This window comes from Saccopteryx leptura, chromosome 1, assembly GCF_036850995.1.
Source record: "Saccopteryx leptura isolate mSacLep1 chromosome 1, mSacLep1_pri_phased_curated, whole genome shotgun sequence".
NCBI lineage: Eukaryota > Metazoa > Chordata > Mammalia > Chiroptera > Emballonuridae > Saccopteryx > Saccopteryx leptura.
In genome coordinates this window covers 122,753,636-122,768,287 of record NC_089503.1, presented here as the reverse complement: position 1 = coordinate 122,768,287, position 14,652 = coordinate 122,753,636, and the positions used below count along the sequence as shown (strand labels likewise).

The 14,652-nt window shown below is 36.5% G+C and overlaps 1 protein-coding gene across 3 annotated transcripts in view; it reads right to left on the bottom strand.

Annotated features, from left to right (window-relative positions):
* Positions 1–14,652, bottom strand: part of DNAH5 (dynein axonemal heavy chain 5) — a 316,293-nt gene that overhangs the window by 68,285 nt on the left and 233,356 nt on the right. For all 3 annotated transcript variants that reach the window (XM_066374372.1, XM_066374367.1, XM_066374381.1), the window contains 3 exons: positions 2,913–3,144; positions 1,667–1,781; positions 1,243–1,419 (listed from right to left, as the gene is read on the bottom strand). In XM_066374372.1, coding sequence (XP_066230469.1) covers positions 1,243–1,419; positions 1,667–1,781; positions 2,913–3,144 — 524 coding nt within the window. The remainder of the gene's footprint in view (positions 1–1,242; positions 1,420–1,666; positions 1,782–2,912; positions 3,145–14,652) is intronic.

Here is a 14,652-nt window from a genome sequence, read left to right as displayed (position 1 = left end):
GGCTGTGTGGTAGAGCATCAGCCTGGTGTGTGGATATCCTGGGTTCGATTCCCAGTCAGGGCACACAGGAGAAGTGCCCATCTACTTCTCTATCCCTCCCCCTCTTGCTTCTCTCTCTCTCCCTCACTCTCTCTCTCTTCTCCTTCCCACCTACAGTCAAAGCTCAATTAGAGAGAATTGGCCCCAGGCACTGAGGGTGGCTCCATGGTCTCCTCCTCAGGTGCAAAAAGTGCTCTGGTTGCAGCAGAGCAAGCACCCCAGATGGTCAGAGCATTATCCCTAATGGGCTTGCTGCATGGATCCCGGTCAGCATGTGGGAGTCTCTCTCTGCCTCCCCTCCTCTCACTAAGATTAAAAAGAGAGAGAGAGAGAAGGCAAAATCTAATTCATATATTGCATATTGACTCAGAAAGCTTAAAGACTTAACTTGGATCAAATAATTCAGAAATGTTTCATGAAGCATGCTAAGGAAGTGGTAAACAAAAATAATAATAATTACATTTTCAAAGGTGACATAACTTAAATTAGAAGTGGGACAGATCAGCAATGTTTCCTTTCTCCAGCAGCTTTTTAGGCCAGGAATCAATAACATAAGGCCACAGATGCATAAGTGAATGCAATCTTAAATTGAATCCCCAAAAATCATAAATTGAAACTACAAAACTGGACCAGCCCTTTAAGGTGTGGTCTTGTTCACCAAACTCATCAGATGTCCTCATACCCCAACCTCCTTTCTTACTCACTATTTGTTATTGCCACACAGTTACATTACATAATTGTGTTGGACGCATGCTCAAACGCTGACATTAATGAGCTACTTGAGATTAGTAGTTCTTCAAATGGAAAATTCATAGACAAACTCAGAGATTGTTGTGTCTTACAGACTCAATCCAATGTCCTGAAGGAATGAAGGGGAAAATGATATTGTAGCAATTTGATGTGGCTTTCCCAATGTCACATAGCTTACCAGTGACAGAGTTGGAAATGAGAACCCAGGACTCTTGACTGCCATGCTATGACACTGCCCCTCAGTCAATCATGAGTGAGGATAGGAGATGTGAAGTAGCACATGCACAATCTATAAAGAGCTAATAACGTCTATAAGCAGAAAATATTACTTGAAGTTTTTCTTGTGGAGAGAACTTTGGTCTGAAGCAATAGAGCACTTCCTCTTGTTACTCATCTTTTCTTAGTCCGCCCCCTTGTCCCTAAACTGGCATCTGTTGTATCACACAGATTTACCTGCAGGGCTGCTTCTGCTTCTTCTAAGGCTGGCTTGGCTGCTTCCAGTTTCTCTTCTGCAATGGCTTTATCTTTGGAGATGCTGTCTACAATGGCCTGTGCTTTGTCCTTTACCTTCTGCACCTCCGCCTTGACCTTTTCAGCAGCCTGTGCCTTCATTGTAACTTCTTTTAAGACCTAATTCAACATAAAAAAAAAAGCACTTCATCAAAAATTACCAAAGACCCAGCTGAAAAGGCACATTTTTGCTTTGATTTTGTCCACTTATACAACTTTTCATACATAAAACTAAGAGCACTATATGCTAACAGAAATAAGTAATTTACACATTTGTGACTATAACTTAGTGACTATACATACATCATTAGCATGTGTGAACTGGGAATTCAAAATGAATGTGGCACACGTGTGACTGTCCACCCACCATGTCGGCTTTGTCATTTGCCACCTGGAGCTCCTTTTCTTTCACTTCCAGCTCTTTGCTCAGAGCTGCGACAGACTCCGATGCTTCTTGCAGCTTCTTCAATCCAGTATTCATTCTGGGATTAAAAATCCACAGGAGCAATATTAAATGTTGTGGTACTTGGCCACATTTTCCAAGTGGTCTACTATTCTAGATCATAATGGCCATATTTGAAGAATGAGAATATATACAAATAGCAAACCCACCAGGGTTGGACAAAAAGGGTATATAGGTCCAGGCTTGACTCCAGCCTGAAGGCATTTATATGTTTTCCATAAACTGTGTCTGGGCAGAGAGAACCTGCTGTAAGTACTCTGCATGCCATGATGAACAACCGTGGGTCTAGAATCCATATCATGCGGGTAACATGGCCAACGAAGTTTAGCTAAATGACAACAGACTTCAAATGCTTAAAAGTCCTATCATGGAGGAAGGAAAATCAATGACTTCTCTTTTTCAGAAAAGAGGCCAATGAGGTTAAAAGAAGAAAGATTGGGATCAAGAGAAGAAATGAACTTAAAGCCATCAGAACAGCATGGTTAAGGGAATAGCTGAACCTGCATCTGAAGTAATTAATGTGTGTTAAGGACTGGAGCCCAGAGTCACCTAGTCCAATCACCCACCCCAGCCACGTAACAACCCTGGCTGACTCTGGCCATAGTCAGGCAGAAGATAAAAGTGGTCAGAAAAGAGCAAGGCGAGAATGAAATTTGGAACAAACTTCAGCAAAGTAGGGTATTCACTATGCAATGAACATACGCCGCGGACAGACTATCCTAGACTTTCGGAATGGGTGGTAGAGAAGGACCAGAGGAGAGAGGGGGGATGTCTGGGTTCTCAGCTTCCTTCCAGATCTGCTATTTCTAAATTATGCAGTCAGTGTTAGACAAAGTGATAGGCCACACAATAACTTGGCAACATTTTATCCTCTTAGGCAGGAATAAAGTCCCAGCAACCATCATCTTTTGAATATGCTTGAGAGGAGCGTTTAGCACTACTGGCACTTGGGGCTGAAGAACTCTTTGAGGCGATGGTTTCCCTATGCACCGTTTAGGACCACCTCTGACATCTACTTATTTGAAGCCAGTAGCACTGTTTCATTCCTCCACCACCTGAGTTTTAATAAAAAATGTTCACTAGGAACAAATTTGCCCCCCGTCAAGAGCCATTACTTTAAAATAACTCTGTGTTTGAACTTCACCCTTACCTGTTGGCCAGAGTTTGCACTTCCACATGCTTCTCCGCATATATGAACTTATACCTCTGAATAAAGGAGAGGTATGACTTGGGAGTCACGTGGGTAGAACGTCGGAATCTCTGGAAATAATCAACACACTTCTCAGCTACCCCATCCTGGAAGGAGCCCATGCACTGGACCACTTCCTTCTTGGTTTCCAAACTGCAATCAATGTCATAGGAAGACAGGAAGTGTTCAGACACTAGAAAGAATAAAGATGCCAGCATGTGAAAGATGAATTACCATTGTAAAAGTCAACTGACCAGATTGTCTAAGTTAAAAGACTTAGAAATTTCTTAGGATTCCATACCATTTTTATCACCCCAACTAGGTAGATAAAAGTCAACATTTTTGGTCCCAGGCCTATAACACCAATAATTTTATTTTCCCTTTCATGTACAAAGTGATCATAGACTTTAAGTCTATCATCATTCTTTGTTTTCTACTACGTGTGCAAAGAAGTCTCTTCCACACAGCTGCAGGTTCTGGTCGGCAGCCAGCCTGTTTTATGGTTTACATAAGGAAAAAAAGTGGTTCAAATAACTCAGAAATCAGTACCCAGCTGGTACTCATATTTAACAATCTCATTTACTTTTTTTTTTTTTTTTTTTTACTCAGAACCTTTCATACCCTTAATTCTCCAGGCTCTCACTGCATTTGGCATGTGAATGTTTGCCAATAATTTTTTTATGCCTAGGCCAACTTGTTCTTATATGTAGCAGCTGGTTATTTGTGGTCAATTCTAATTTACAACATCCTTTAAAAATATCTTGGTAAAAAATCTCCGGTTGTTGACCTTTATCTTCCCAACTGTGTCTAACACAGAACCAATTCTAAGACAGCATTTCCTGTTATAACAATGGGCATGAAGTCAGAGCTAATCAATCACCACGGACACATTAAGTGTCTGCTGCTCAGCCACCACTGGGTTGGTGCCATGGAATAAAAGAGGAGGATGGTACTTGGTCTCAACACCAAGGAACTTAAAGGGCTTTATATAATGCAGTTCAAACTTATCACAACCATCTTTATGAATCTCAGAGAAAATGGCCTATGGATTTGCTGTAAAAATATTTAAAATATTGAATAATGTACATACGAGTTGCAAACAGAAATATGGCCAATAAAAAGGAAGATAAATAGAAATAATCAAATGAACAAACCTATCAGGTGATAAAGAAATAAAGAATGGTACCATTTTACCATTAATAACTGATCAATGTGGTAATTGAGGGGCAATATTTATGTCTATATCAGTATTAGAGACTCTTTATCGACATGGTTATAAATACAGCTTACCATACACACTGAAAGGCAATAAATTAAGACATTCAGAAGTCTTAAAAAGATGGTTTAAATTACAGGAAGTTTAAGTCTGGGCACCGAAAACATAGAAACCATTCTTACTTATGACAAAAATTTTTGTGGGCATTAACCACAACAAGTTCAATATTCACTACATGCCAGACAAGTGCTTTACTTGGCATTATAAGCTATCTTCAAGAAAGTCCCTACTTTCTGAAAACTTCTATGTGTTCACCATGTAATAACTGTGTTTCTTCCTATGTGAACAGAGAGTATCAATAATAGTAACATTTTTCTTTATGTAGCAAGTTGTCTTCTTGTCTCTCCAAAAAGTCAAAGAGAATATAAAAAATGGGACAGATTTAAAGGATGTTTTCCCATAGTCCCACAATCTCTGATGCAAGGTGCTATATAAGGAATCAGACTTCCTTTTAGGATGACCCAAGCCTGCTGAGACTCAGAAGAGAGGCCATGAAAAACCCTTCCATCATTTTCAGTATCCAATCACCAAGGCAGCAGTGCCAGTGTTGGGGCCCAGCATCAAATGGTGTCTGAGGTTGCTGTGCATTTTATCCTGGTACTGTGTATTCATGTCACTTTATGGGGAATAAAGTATGTCTGGGATAGAGGGAAGGCCGCTGAGCTCAGTGGCTGAATTTTGGACTCCTCCAGTTTCCACTTCAGCTGGATTAAAAGAACTGAAGTAACAAAGCAAGGAAGACACTTTGGTTGCCTATTCAGTAGTTACTCTCTTGCTTCATTACTAAAAGAATCCCAGTTTCACTCAGGATAGCAATCTATCCAACTAAAATTCTTTGATTCCCCAGACTATTATAACTAGGGGTGACCCTGTTCTGGACAATAACATGTAAACAAAGTTCCTGGGGAAGAATCGTGTCCTCAAATAAAAGGCAAAGCTTCAGACCATAGCTGGTTGGCTCAGTGGTAGAGCACTGGCCCAGAGTGTGGAAGTCCTGGGTTCGATTCCCAGTCGGGCACACAGGAAAAGTGACCATCTGCTTTTCCACCCCTCCCTTTCATCCTTTTCTCTCTCTCTCTTTTCCCCTCCCACAGCCATGGTTCTAATGGTTTGAGTAAAGTTGGTTTCAGGCGCTGAGGATGGTTCCCTGTCCTCACCTCAGGCACTAAAAATAGCCAGGTTGCTGAGAAATGGAGCAGTGGCCCCAGATGAACAGAGCATTGCCTGGTACAGGGCTTGCTGTGTGGATTCTGGTCAGGGCACATAGAGGAGTCTGTCTCTCTGCCTCCCTGACTCTCACTTGATAAAAAAAATAAAATATAAAATAAAATAAAATAAAAAGGCAAAGCTGCAGACACCTGAGGCTATAAGAGCCACACCCTAAGGATGACCGCAAACAGAATGAGCAAGATCCCGGGTAATGCATTGTCCTGTATTATGAACTCTGCATTTTCTTGGTAGCAGGCAAAAAAAAAAAAGAAAAAAACTTACTTGTTTAAGCCACTACTCTTCTGGTTTTCTCTTACAGACAAATACATTAACTGATATATTCAGATAGCAAGCATATCTAATCTTAAAAGATATCACAAAACCATATCAATTAATCCTTATAACACCCATAAGTAATAGATACTATTATGTATATTTTGTAGATAAGGATAATGAGGCTCAGAGAAGTTTTTTTACGGGTGGCAAATTTGGAATTCCTAGCCCAAGCATGATGAACTCCAATATCCAGGTCACTTTGATTTAGAAATTCAAATACCTGAATCTTTAGCATGTTAAGAAAACATTTTTAATTGATGCACAAAGTTCAAAAATATTAATTGAGAGCCCTGGCCAGCTAGCTCAGCAGTAGAGCGTCAGCCCGGTGTGTGGAAGTCCCGGGTTCAATTTCTGGCCAGAGCACACAGAAGTGCCCATTTGCTTCTCTATCCTTCCCCCTCTCCTTTCTCTCTTTCTCTCTCTCTCTCTCTCTCTCTCTCTCTCTCTCTCTCTCTCTCTCTCTCTCTCTCTTCCTCTCCCACAGCCAAGGCTCCATTGGAGCAAAGTTGGCCTGGGCACTGAGGATGGCTCCATGACTTCTGCCTCAGGCACTAGAATGGCTCTGGCTGCAACAGAGCAACGCCCTAGATGGGCAAAGCAACGCCCCCTGTTGGGTATGCTGGGTGGATCCTGGTCAGGCACATGTGGGAGTCTGTCTCTGCCTCCCTGCTTCTCACTTCAGGAAAATAAAAATAAATAAATATAAATATATAACCTAACTAATGAGCTTCAGAAAAATATGATAATTTCCTGGAAAATCATGGGTACTCTTGTGGTTTGTATTACTTTCTGAGGGATTACTGTGTACAGTTCCTCATTCTCGCTATGCTACACCCTCAGTTGTGAGCAGTTGCAGACACAGATCTTATAAGAACAAAATTCTGTATGTATAAATCAAGTAATAATTTTCAAAGAGTATCATGTGATTTACATAATTAAAGTGGCCTTTGAAAAAAATACATTTGCCAAATATATGCAATTGATTTTGCTTGAGACTTTATTTTCAAGAGAGGATGGCCTATTTTCAAAACTGTGTGCTAGTTTAAAATAGAATCTAGAAGAACATTACTAATTATCTTTACCTTTAAGAAATAAAAATGAAGTTAATTGATTTAGTAGTGAGTTTGTAATTAGTTTCATTAAGAAATAGAAGACCACCAGAATAAAGATAATACAGATGTTTAGAAAAACATTAATTCAAAACAACTCCATATAAAGAAATTATAAGCAAAGATTTGAAAAAATGAAGATTATTAAATGTTGGGAAAGACAGAACTTTACAACATAAAATTAAGTACATTTTTCTTTACATGCTTCATCAAGACTCAGTGAATTCAAATTCAGATATATATAAAAATTATAGTTATTAAGATACTACAAATATAATATTAAATTTCTGAGCACATTTAAATGAGAAAAATACTCTCTATAATGACAACAAGCTACCCAAAAGAAATTAAGAAAACAATTCCATTTATAAGACCATCAAGCCTCACCAGACAGTGGTGCAGTGGATAGAGCATAGGACTGGGACGCAAAGGACCCAGGTTCAAAACCCTGAAGTCACCAGCTTGAGCGTGGGCTCATCCAGCTTGAGCACGGGGTTGCTGACTTGAGTGTGGGATCATACACATGACCCCATGGTCGCTGGCTTGAGCCCAAGGTCACTAGCATGAGTAAGTGGTCACTCAGTCTAGCCCCTCAGCAAGGCACATATGAGAAAGCAATCAATGAACAACTAATGTGCCACACAAAGAATTGATGCTTCTCATCTCTCTCCCTTTCTGTCTGTCCCTATCTGTCCCTCTCTCTGTCTCTCTTGCTAAAAAAAAAAAAAAAAAAGGACTTAAATATAATCCTGGAAACCATAAAATTCCTAGAAGTAAATATAGTGAGGAAACTCCTTGACATTGGTCTTGTCAATGACATTTTTGGATGTGACACCAAAAGCACAGGCAACGAAAGCACAGTATAGGAAACAACACATGAACAGGCAACTTATGAAATAGAATAAAATATTTGCAAACCATGGATTTAATTAAGAGTTAATATCCAAAATAACTCTTACAAACACAATAGGAAAAATAAATTAATAATAATAATAATAATAATAATAAAGTAAGCTAATTAAAATGGGTAAAGGAACTGAATAGAAATTTCTCCAAAGAAGACAAATAGTCAACAGGTATATTAAACAGTGTTCAAAATCACTAATCATCAGGAAAATGCAAGTCAGAATCAAAATAAGGTATCACCTCAAATTTGTTAGGATGGCTATTATAAAAAGGATAATAATAACCAAAAAATAACAAATGTTGGTAAGATTACAGAAAAGAGGAAACTCATGTACCCTGTTAGTGGAAATATAATTTGGTATAGAAAACAGTACAGAGTTTCATAATAAACTGACACTGGAACTACCATCTGATCCGGTGTTTCCCAACGTGGGGCCCACGCCCCACAGGGGGGCAATTCGATAGTTAAGGGGGGCAATTTGAAAATGGACTCGACATGACTTTAACTCTTTCGCCCCGGGCCATTTAAATGCAATGCTAGATATTAGTGCCAAATTTAACAAAAAATGCAATTCTTAAATAATTGCGATAAATAATTATTAAGTATAATTTCGTTTGACGAGACCAAAATATCAACTGGGTGATTGGTGTCGTCAAGTAAACTTCGTCCTGGGTTCACCGTGGAGCATGCCGTCTGCCGCGGGGAACCCTGGACGTTTTAAAAACTCGCTAAACAATGCAGTTATTCTCACCTAATTGGCCCATCGCAACTTCTGTAGTGTTTCACATCATTCAGTTGGTGTTAATTTGAAATAAGTGTCAGTCAAAACTGTTGTAAAAGCTTGTTGATTTAATAAATATACATATATATATTGTATAGATATAATTGGTAAGTATTTGATTTTATTTTTATCAATATTAAACTCTTTATTATGTACTTCTTGCATCGAGGCTAGAAAGCACTAATATTTTATAAATATTATTGGGGCTATAATAGTGCATGCACGACAATTTTAATTAGAAGCATAACTTTCCAGAAAATTGTGTCAAGTGGAAAAAATATAGATACCTTTTGATTTGCAGTGGTAGTGTAGTAAATGTGTTATATACATTTAAATAAATATAAATTTTTAGTATACATTTACTCTATGTCACATTGAATATATTTTAACACATATTTTAATATTAGGTTTTAATTGATTTTATTTTTATTTCTTATAGCCCATAGTAAAATAAGTGGTGCAAGCAAGAAAAGAACTCATCAATATTCAGAGGAATATTTAAAATTTGGGTTCATACCCACTGTTCACAATGAGTGGATTCCTTTTTGTCTTTTATGCCAGCAATGCTTGACCAATGAATCAATGAAACGAGGTCATCTTGAGGCGCATTTGAAGGTGAAACATAGTGCTCATATTAATTCAGATTTGAGTTACTTTAAAACTTTAAAGAAAAATTTTGAAAAAAGAACAACATTAAAGTCTCTATTTACTGCTCATACTTCAACTAATAATCGTGTTCTTGAGGCTAGTTATCAAATTTCTTTATTCATCGCTAAAACTGGAGAAAATCACACTATAGGAGAGAATTTAATAAAACCATCAATATCAGCATTTCTTAAAACGGTTCTTGAAAAAGATGACAAAGATGTAAAAGCTATGCCACTCAGTAACAATTCTGTTAGCAGAAGAATAGACTAAATGAGTTAGGATATTGAAAAACAACTTATTGAAAAGCTGAAAACAAGAAAATTCTCCTTGCAAATGGATGAATCAACTTTGAGAGACAGTGAGGCAGTATTGATAACTTACGTAAGATATATTGATAAAGGACATTTTGCTGAAGAAATGTTGTTCTGTAAAAGATTAGAAAGCACCACTACCTCCAAAGATATATATAATAAGCTAAAAAACTACTTAGATGTCAATGATATACCAATGAAAAATAGAACATCTTATGCTGCAGATGGTGCTCCCAATATGATGGGCAAGAAAAATGGCTGCTTAAAATTGATGAAAGATGCGAATCCAGAAATGATTCTTGTGCATTGTGTTATTCATAGGGAAAACTTGGTAGCTAAAAACATCTCGCCTGTCCTGAATGAAGTATTACATACAGTAATAAAGTGTGTTAATGCTATTAAAGCTAGTGCCAAATGTGAGCGTCTTTTCAAGCTATTTTGTGAAGAACAAAATGAAGACCATGTGAGACTTTTACTTCATACTGAAGTAAGATGGCTATCTAAAGGAAACTGTTTGAAAAGATTTATGGAACTGTTTGATACTCTTAGTGATTTTTTAAGCAACAAACCTGAAATGAAGTATCTGTTAATAATAGATGGTAAAGCATTTGTGAGTTATTTAGCTGATATCTTTGAAAAACTAAATATATTAAATAAGCAACTTCAAGGAACAAAGAAAACTCTTGTCGATGCAAAAGCAAAGATACTTGGTTTCATTACCAATATTGAGTTATGTCAGAAACATATTAACAACAAAAACTTTAAACAGTTTCATTGGCTCCAAAAATGTGAAGTAACTGATACCGCTTTACTTGTTATTGTCAATCATTTGAATATTCTATCAGCTGATTTAAAAGAAAGATTTTCTGATTTAAAACAAATTGATTTCCCAACATGGATGATGCAGCCAATGTTAGTGGATTTGTCTGATATATCAAATATGCAGTATCAAGAAGAACTCGCAGAATTGCAAAATGATGAGTCAGTTAAAGCTTTATTTAATATCAAGGGAGAGATGGCATGGCTTTGTGAGGAAACAGAAATCAAATACCCAAATTCAACCAAATGTGCAAGAAAACTATTGCTACCATTTCCATCTTCATTTTCAGCTGAATGTGGATTTAGTGCTGTAAATGATTTACTGGTAAAAAAAAGAAATCGGCTGGATATAACACAACATGGAGACTTGAGACTAAAGCTAACCAAATTGGAACCTAATATAAAATCTCCGTGCAGCAAGGATCACACTAAATTAAAATAATAAATTAATATAGAAAAATCTGTATTAAAATTATTTGGAATTTAAATTTGTTTTTCATTATATGTTTTGAAATTTTACTTACTGTGTTTTGTTAACAATTTCATAGTGATTTCTTCCTAGAACCTATCATTTATGTTTATTAAGTGAACAAATCAATTTTTTAATGTTAAAAATTATGTATGTTACATAGGGGGGGACATAAAAATTTTAGAAAGGTTAAGGTGGGGCATGGCACAAAAAAGGTTGGGAAACACTGATCTGATCCAACAATCCTACTTTCAGATACATAGCAAAGGAAATAGTATCACGATCTCAAAGAGATATCTGCACACTCATGTTCATTGCAGCATTGATTACATTAGCTAAGACGTGGCAACAACTTAAATGTCTGTTGGTGAATGAATGAATAAAGAAAATATGAGATACACACACTTACACACTCACACACACACAAACACACACACAATGGAATATTATTCAGCCTTTAAAAAAAAAGGAGGAAATCCTGCCATTTATAGCAACATGGATGTACACTTGGAGGTCATTATGTTAAATGAAATAAGCCAGACACAGAAGCATAGATGTTACAGGTTACCACTTATATGAGGAATCTAAAATAAATTAGCAGAAGTAAAGAGCAGAAGTTTGGGCTGGGAGGAGGGAAAAGGCGGATGGTATTAATCAAAGAGTATAAAGTTTCAGTTATACAAAATGAATGAGTCCAAGAAATCTGTACAGCATGGTGCCTATAGTTAACTACATTGTTTGCATACTTAAAATTTGCTAAGAGTGTACATCTTGCTAAGAGAACATTTAATTAAGTGTTCTTATCATAAAAAATAATAATTACAATTATTATATTAATATAATTAAAGAAGGTTGGAGGAAATCTTGGAGGTGATGGATATAATTATGGCATAGATTATAGTAATAGTTTCACTGGTGTATACTTTTGTGTAAATTCATCAAGTTGTATACACTGAGTATGTACAACTTTTTATATGTCATTCATGTATAAATAAAGTGATATAAAAAATAAAGTGCATCTTAAAGAATAAAAATATTAATTTTTAAAGATAAATAATTATATATCTAACCAATATAATATAAAATAAAAAATATACAATAATTTAGTACTTTTATGAGCAATATTTAGTTAATCTAAAGTAAATATGCTAACACAAACAAAATAATATATTCCCTATTAATGTGGATGAAGATAATTTAATTCAGAATTAGAATCCTGACAGCAACTTAATATTTCTTCTTCAAACCTTGTTGCTAATTTTCTAAAAGGAAAAAAAAACAGCCCTGGCCAATTGGCTCAGTGGTAGAGTGTTGGTTTGGCATGTGAAGCCCCAGGTTTGATTCCCGGCCAGGGCACACAGGAGAAGCACCCTTCTGCTTCTCCACTCTTCCCCTCTCCTTCCTCTCTGTCTCTCTCTTCCCCTCCTACAGCCAAGGCTCCACTGGAGCAAAGTTGGCCCAGGAGCTGAGGAAGCTCCATGGCCTCTGCCTCAGGCGCTAGAATGGCTCCAGTTGCAATGGAGCAACGCCACCTACTGGGCATGCCGGTGGATCCTGGTTGGGTGCATGCAGGAGTCTGCCTCTCTGCCTCCTCACTTCTCTCTTCAGAAAAATACAAAAAAAAAAAAAAGAACAACACTTAAATTCCTAAGTGTCCAAAGTATATCATTTCAATACTCTAATAATTGTATTCTTTCAAAACAACATAGTGTGTTATATGCTGGTTTTACCAGATTTTACATTTATTATTGGTAAAGAGGAAAGAGCTAGGTCTCATGTCTTATAATTCTTTTACCCACTAGTATGATTAACACAGTAAATATTACTAGACTAGATTAGAAACATAACTATAAAATGTATTGGTTATTAAAAGAATTTTTTTAAATTCCCATGTGCTACAGTTTTTTAATTGAAATTTATTGTATTTACATATATTCTAGTGTCCCCCCAAATGCATATCCCCTCCTCCATGTTCCCCTCAACAACCCTTTTGCCCTCCTCCCTGCAACGGCCTCCCCCACCCCTCCAGGATTTGCTTTTCTGCTCTATAACACTGTGTTATATGTATATAATTTCACCATTTTGTTGAAAAAGGTAAGATTTTCTTCTTTTTCATGGCCCCAGAGTATTCCATTGTGTATATGTACCACTGCTTTTTAGTCCAATCGTCCACTCACAAACACTTGGGCTGTTTCCAGATCTTAGCTATTGTAAACAATGCTGCCATAAACTTGGGGGTGCATTTTTTCTTTTGAATAATTGATGTGATGTCCTTAGGATATATTCCAAAAAGTGGGATGGCTGGGTCAAAAGGCAGTTCCATTTTTAATTTTTTGAGGAACCTCCATACTGTTTTCCACAGTGGCTGCACCAGTCTGTATTCCTACTAGCAATGCAGGAGGGTAGTCTTTTCTCCACACCCTCGTCAGCACTTATTATGCGTTGTTTTGTTAATAAGTGCCATTATGACTGCTGTGAGGTAATATCTAATTGTGCTTTTAATTTGCATTTCTCAAGTGATTAGTGATGTTGAACATTTTTTCGTATGCCTATTGGCCATCTGTATGTTCTCTTTGGAGAAGTGTCTATTCATTTCTTTTACCCATTTTTGGATTGGATTGTTTATCTTCCTGGTGTTGAGTTTTACAAGTTCTTTATAAATTTTGGTTATTAACCCTTTATCAGGCATATTGTCAAATATGTGTGGTTCATCTTTTTATTTTGTTCATATTGTCTTTAGATGTGCAAAAGCTTTTTATTTTGATATAGACCCATTTGTTTATCCTGTCCTTTATTTCAGTTGTCCGTGGAGATAAATCAGCAAATATTATATATTGCTGCGAGAGATGTTGGAGACCTTACTGCCTATATTTTCTTCTAAGATGCTTATGATTTTATGACTTCCATTTAAGTCTTTTATCCATTTTGAGTTTATTTTTGTGAATGGTGTAAGATAGTGCTCTAGTTTCATTTTTTTTCAGGCAGCTGTCCAATTTTCCCAACACTATTTGTTAAACAGACTATCTTTACTCCATTGTATGCTCTTAACTCCTTTGTCAAATATCAACTGTCCATTAAGCTGTGGGTTTATTTCTGGGTTGTCTGTTCTGTTCCATTAATCTATATATCTGTTCTTATGCAAGTACCAAGCTGTTTAGAGTACAATGGCCTTGTAGTATAACTTGATATCAAGAAGTGTTTTACCACCCACTTTATTCGTCCTTTTCAAGATTGCTGAGGCTATTTGTGTTCTTTTTTGGTTCCATATGAATTTTTGGAATATTTTTTCTATATCTTTGAAGTATGTCATTGGTATTTTAATAAGAATTGCATTGAATTTATAAATTTCTTTGGGTAATATAAACATTTTAATGATGTTTATTCTTCCTATCCATGAACACAGTATATGCTTCCACTTGTTTGTATCTTTCTTGATTTCTTTTATCAATGTTTTATAATTTTCCAAATACAAGTCTTTAACCTCTTTGGTTAAATTTACTCCTAGGTAGTTAATTTTTTGTTGTTGTTGCAATAGTAAAGGAGATTGCTTTCTTAATTTCTCTTTCAGACAGTTCATTGTTGGTGTATAAAAATGCCTCTGATTTCTGAGTATTAATTTTATATCCTGCCATCTTGCTGAATTCATTTATCAGTTCCAGTAGTTTTTTGACTGAGACTTTAGGGTTTTCTATATAAAATATCATATCATCAGCAAATAATAATAGTTTAACTTCTTTTCCTATTTGGATGCCTTTTATTTCTTCTTCTTGTCTGATTTCTGTAGCTAGGACTTTCAGAACTATGTTGAATAAGAGTGGTGAATGGAGGCACCCCTG